Below are 5,825 nucleotides of genomic sequence, written 5' to 3'. Positions count from 1 at the left end.
ACGATACCCAATGAGTACCGATACCAAAATTGGTTATTGAAATTTGCTAAGTGAACTTGATATATATGCCCCTCCTGTGATTATCGATACCCAACCAGCAATATCGATACTCGATGAATGAGTATCGATACTTCTAGCCTAGAACTTTCTTATTTTAAACAATCCACCAGATATTATCAATACTATTTTCCACTATCAATAATCAAACCCAAAAATGTCTTGTTTAGGCTCGAAAATGACCCCACATTTCACCCAAAAGCCTATTAAGATTTTCAAATGTTATTAAAGTTTTATATATATTAAGAGGGATCATAATAGGTTTATAATCATGCTGAAAAACACTAAATGTTGGAATATACTATGACTGTGCTTTTATGCTTCTTATCTCATGCAAGCTACCAAACACATCTAGTGATCTACATGTGGTGGAGTTGCGTTAAAAGTGTGTTACTTGAGCTACCAAATTATTGGAAATGCTCAAAGCTCAACAAAGAGTCAACTTTTCTTTCCCTTTGTTCTTGGAGTTTTCTCTCACTTTTCTCGCTAGAAAAAGATCAAAGAATGAATTACTAACTTGCTTAGGTGTTTAAGAAGAGATTATTAACAATTCCTAAGGCTTGAATCCATCCAAAAACAGCCTGGAACACTTGAGTTCCTAACCCCACTAAAACCTAATTATGGCTACTATAGGCCAAAACTTGACGTTGAGGGCTTAAAATAAAGTTAAAGGTGTGGAGATGTCAACTATTACCTCTTCTAAAACGTTCAAGGCTTTTTCACACTTTAAAATTCTCACATTTGACGATTTCAAGTGGGAGGAAAATGAGAGAGGGATGAAGAAAGAAAATGATAAAATGGGGGAAAAAAGGAATCACCGTGTAACCTCATCAACGTTAAAAAGAATTCAACATTTCATAACAAAAATGGCTAAACTACTTTCTTGGTCCTTCAAGTTTGGGTCTCAATCCAAAAACCCCTTTTTAACTCATTTTAGACTTAATCTAAACCCAAATCCACTTAAAATTTAAGTCAAAATTTTCTACAAGCCAAGGGATTTATCTAATGCCCTATCGGGTTAGCCCGAAACTCTTAGTACGGAATTTGAGGTGTTATATGTTGCCTTGTATATATCTCATATTAATAAAAAAATAGTTAGATGATTAAAAAGAAATTAAAATTACAATGGGTGACTAAATAAGTATTTTGCTCATTAATATAATAAAAAAAATCCAGAATTATCCAATTGCCTGAAATCGCGAAAATGAACCAGTTTCCGTGAAGCTGCCTGCCTATCAACAAGCGGAGAGAAGAGCACCAAGAAACGGACGGTGGTAATGGAGTTAATAGCTCTTCACATTTCTCCGGCGTTACCCAGAGAGTGTTTCTTAACGGCCAAAGATAGCAAGCCTTCTGCTTTCACTCACAACGTTCGAAACCGTCACGGAAAATCACGGTTCCGATTCCAAGCTCGGAAAGCTGGCTTCCGGAGCTGGAACCCAAACATGATTTCAAGGGTAGACTTAATCCAACAAGTACTTGAAAGAGATAGTTTCATCGAAGATTGGCAAGAACTAGAAGAAGAAATAAGCGGTGTCGATTCGTCTTTTTTGTATTTGAGTGAAAAGCCAGATAGGAACATGACTTTGCTTGACGATTACGAGTTGGAAGAGCTTGATTTTTCTTCTTCAGCAAACCATCGCAGCGGTTCGTAACCTTAGCTCATTGCTCCCTTTTTCTGTTATTTAATTCTCTGTTTTTGGTTATTTAATCTTTCAAAGATCAACTAAGGATATCATGCTCAATACCTCCTTTTTTTCAATCATAATTTATTAATACGGTAAGAACTTCTATTACACTTGTAGATACGAAAGCAAAATCTTGTTTTTAAAAGATGGTGAGACAACTGAGACTGAGAACAATTTGAGTTTTTACAGATTAAGCTGAAATCCTTTTGTTGAAGGAAGAACTTGTCAAAGAATACTTTGTTTATGGTTGTTTTATATCTTGATGGTGTGCCAAATGCAGGGTATGTGGCTGTTCTGGGGAAGCCCAATGTTGGGAAGAGCACACTTGCTAATCAAATGATAGGTCAAAAGCTATCTATAGTTACAGATAAACCCCAAACCACCAGGCATCGAGTTCTTGGTATATGTTCAGGCCCAGAGCATCAGGTTTGAAGATTAATTTCTTTTATTATAAATATTCTTTCCCGTGCTTTTGGTCGTCTTTTTGGTATTTAGCAATTTGTGTCTAGTTCCTTGATGAATTAGGGAAATCATGTTCCATTTCTATTTTGTATGATCCCGTGCTTTGCTTGCAGATGATTTTGTATGACACTCCAGGTGTTATGAAGAAGAAAATGCACAAGTTGGATTCTATGATGATGAAGAATGTCCGAAGTGCTGCCTTAAATGCTGATTGCGTACTTGTTCTTGTTGATGCATGTAAAGTGCCTGAAAATGTATGCTTCATGGTTTTTACATTCTTTGTTAAACATTCCACCCTTTTTCTAAGGTCAGTTCTTTTGTCTAGATCGATGACGTGCTAGAAGAAGGCTTAGGAGATAGCAAGTGTACACTGCCCACTCTACTGGTTTTGAATAAGAAAGATCTGATAAAACCTGGTGAAATAGCAAAAAAGCTTGAGGTAAGAATCTGTTGAGTTTTGTGCATGCTTTCATGTTGACTTTCTTTAAACTTAAGATGTGTATTTGTCAGTGACACTAGTGGGTTCTTTTGACAGTGTCACTAGTGGGTTCTTTTGACAAATAGTTACTCTTATATGCCAATTGATTTATTGAATTGTAAATGTTTTCATCCTCATCTTTGTTTCTGAACGAACTTTTATGTTAACGGCCTGCTGGCAGACCTACAACAAGACTAAGAGCCATGGCTGTAATGGCCAATTTTCCTTGCAATGTTTAGGGTTACAATGTTTCAAAAGGCTATGTTCCTTGTAATTTAACTACCATGTAATATGCATCAACATTCTTAAATATTAAGGTTTTCATTCTTGCAATATTGACAATTATCAAATTAGTTTTACTTGTCATTGCAGTGTAGTTTTTTTTTTTTGTGTGTGTTTGGATTTATGGTGCATTAAATGAAAAAAAGGAAAAATGCAGATATGATTACTCCAACGCTGTCTTAAATGTTGCTTAGACCCTTAACCAATGCTTTTCAAAGGTGTTCTCTTAAAATATTTGGTGCAGTGTCTCCAGCATATTGTTATCACCACCTAGCATGTGAGTTTAACTGTCACTTGTCAAATTGTTAAGTTCACCTGTGTCCTGTATTTTAACATTAGTAGCTCTGTGAATTGGTAATTCCCTTCAAGGTTGGTTTCCTAAAATAGAAATCCTATGCCTTGCAGTGGTATGAGAAATTTACTGATGTAGATGAGGTCATACCTGTGAGTGCAAAGTATGGACATGGGGTAGATGATATCAAGGATTGGATACTGTCAAAACTTCCAACCGGGCCACCTTACTATCCAAAGGTATGTAGAAACACAATATATCTATTTGTATTCCCTACCATCTTATCTTCAAGAAAGGAAAATGGTGATAATTCTTGTTATCAGTAGTGTTGCCTTAAACTTGCCAAATATTTGAATTTATCTATTATTAAAAGGAAAAACATGTTATGTTATCAAGCTTTAACAAATTCAAAGCAAGCAACATCAATTGACTTAGATTTCTTTGTTTAGCTTAACATTGAACTTACTTGACTGTAAATGTACCGAGAGTCAACTGCTGCTAGGTTACAGTTCTGCTGTTTCCTTGATACCCTATAAAGCTATAAAAGGATTGTTGATGTTCTGGACTAGTTGAATAGGCGAACATATCACAAGCATAGTTGGAAAGCGCGTTTTCATTTCTTGAGCTTGTAACTCGTATAATATTGGGGACATTATATGATTTTAAAGTTGCCCTTTTGTCAATAATCTAGGATTTTATTTGGCTTTATGCTAATTGTCACTCAATTTTCTTCCTAGAGGAAATTTCCGATCAACTTTTGGTGGGACTTGAAAAATGAACTGCTTCTTTCATATGAACAGTGGTTATTGTTTATATTTTGCCAGGACATTGTAAGTGAACACCCGGAAAGGTTCTTTGTAGCTGAAATTATCCGAGAAAAGATATTCATGCAGTATCGGAACGAGGTTCCTTATGAATGTCAGGTATGGACTATAGTTATCAAGATTGTCAGCAAGATATAAAGATCAACCAAACCCCACCAAACCAGATTTAATCTTCAAAAATTTCCAGGTAAATGTGGTGAACTACAAAACAAGGCCAAATGCAAAAGATTTCATACAAGTAGAAATTGTTGTTGAGAAAGACTCCCAGAAAATCATCCTAATTGGAAAAGTAAGTATTATCTTGTGTGTTTTAGACTTTTTGCAATTTGCTTGATGCATCAGTGGTTCTTTGTGCTTGTTGAGTATGTTTGACTAAAAAGAGTCAAATTTGATCAGTGTTTGATATTTACAAATTAATTAATTTAAATTATGAAATCTAAATAATGTGCACTGGCATGTGCATGCATACTTTCTAAGCCTTGCATTTGATGCCTTGTGTCCCCTACTATTGAAGGGAGGGAAAGCTCTAAAAATACTCGCGACAGCTGCTCGGATTGACATAGAAGATTTCTTACAGAAGAAAGTCTTCCTTGAGGTGCGAACTTAAATCACAATGCTTCTCTTAAATTATAAATGGTGAAATGTTCATGGTTTACTTTTGCTACAAGTTATTATCTACTTTGGAGGTCAAAGGTCTGTTCTCACGGCTGTCCTTTGAGAAAAGGCACCCAAATTTATTGTTGAATCCCGACAGAGAGTGTCATTGTTTGTGCTGGGATTGTCTCTGTTTTGAAGGTCTAAAGACCATTTTCCCGATTTATCTTTTGAGTAAAAGCGCCTTATAAGGTTCTTTCTTTATTGAGGCACAATTCAAGCCTTGATTAGTCGACATGGGATTGGTTTCCCCTTCAAAACTGTCATTATATCTAAAATGCCTGCATTGATCCCTTTGATTTGATGAAGGATGTTTAATCTGAAGCAACAAATTGTATATACAGATTGAAGTGAAAGAAAAAGAGAATTGGCGGCAAGATGAAGGGCTTCTGAAATACTATGGCTATGGAGGGCAAATTCGAGCACTATAACAACGTCCCACATTCAGCACAGGTTATCGTATAATTTATTTGAGTAGTTTTATGAAAAATGTTTGAATCAGTTTGGACTAAAAGTTGGGTTCAAGAAATGCCTCCGGTTTCATATTCCTTCTTTTATGCAATTTTGTTAGCCCACGTTTAGGATACCATCACGAAAGGATATCGCCAAATAATTATAATTAGGAATTGATATGTAAATATGTATTGTCAATTTTTTATAATAAAAATTCGGGGTGTAAATGAACATGACATCCGGTAAACCGTTTGGTGGTTGGTCATGGTTCAAGTATAAAGGATATCGCCAAACAAGAGCTTTTTTCAACAGTGATATTATTGCAGGGCCCTACTGTAACATCCCAAAAACTAGGTTAGTGACCAAAAATGAAAGTTAAGAAAATTTAGTGCTCAATTTCAAAAAAATTGAAAGTTTAAGGACTTAATTATAATATCTTTGTGTGGGACTGAATAGAAAAGTTTGGAAGTATAAAGGGCATTATGGTCCTTTCATAAGAAATATTTTTATCTTTCCTCTTTTTTGTTATAAAATAAATGGAATTGAGAGGGAAAAAGGAAAAGAAAAGTCTGAGGGTTGGGTGTTCAGCTATCTTCTTCTTCTTCTCTTCCCGTGTCACCATGGATAAGGTAAAT

At 35.3% G+C, this 5,825-nt stretch overlaps 1 protein-coding gene across 2 annotated transcripts; it reads left to right on the top strand.

Annotated features, from left to right (window-relative positions):
- The first annotated feature begins 1,262 nt into the window (after positions 1-1,262).
- Positions 1,263-5,548, top strand: LOC120212323 (GTPase ERA-like, chloroplastic). Of its 2 annotated transcripts, none has more exons than XM_039210675.1 (9): positions 1,263-1,704; positions 2,026-2,171; positions 2,321-2,461; positions 2,533-2,646; positions 3,373-3,498; positions 4,084-4,182; positions 4,271-4,372; positions 4,598-4,678; positions 5,082-5,548. In XM_039210675.1, exons 1-9 carry the CDS (start codon positions 1,335-1,337, stop codon positions 5,166-5,168), a joined length of 1,266 nt encoding a protein of 421 aa, XP_039066606.1. In that variant the 5' UTR covers positions 1,263-1,334; the 3' UTR covers positions 5,169-5,548. The 2 variants fall into 2 exon arrangements, with proteins under 2 accessions (XP_039066606.1, XP_039066607.1); XM_039210676.1 differs by having other exon boundaries at positions 4,598-4,668; positions 5,022-5,134.
- The last annotated feature ends 277 nt before the right edge of the window (positions 5,549-5,825 follow it).

The sequence above is a fragment of the Hibiscus syriacus genome, unplaced genomic scaffold (genome assembly GCF_006381635.1).
Source record: "Hibiscus syriacus cultivar Baekdansim isolate YM2019G1 unplaced genomic scaffold, ASM638163v2 tig00110013_pilon, whole genome shotgun sequence".
Lineage (NCBI taxonomy): Eukaryota > Viridiplantae > Streptophyta > Magnoliopsida > Malvales > Malvaceae > Hibiscus > Hibiscus syriacus.
This window is presented reverse-complemented; position numbering and strand designations above follow the sequence as displayed.

Excerpts from the sequence above, each read along its gene's own strand:
- LOC120212323 (XM_039210675.1), top strand. The coding sequence starts at position 1,335 with ATGGAGTTAATAGCTCTTCACATTTCTCCGGCGTTACCCAGAGAGTGT. Across the intron at positions 2,647-3,372 it reads AAATAGCAAAAAAGCTTGAG|TGGTATGAGAAATTTACTGA; the intron begins GTAAGAATCTGT and ends TATGCCTTGCAG. Across the intron at positions 4,679-5,081 it reads AGAAGAAAGTCTTCCTTGAG|ATTGAAGTGAAAGAAAAAGA; the intron begins GTGCGAACTTAA and ends TTGTATATACAG.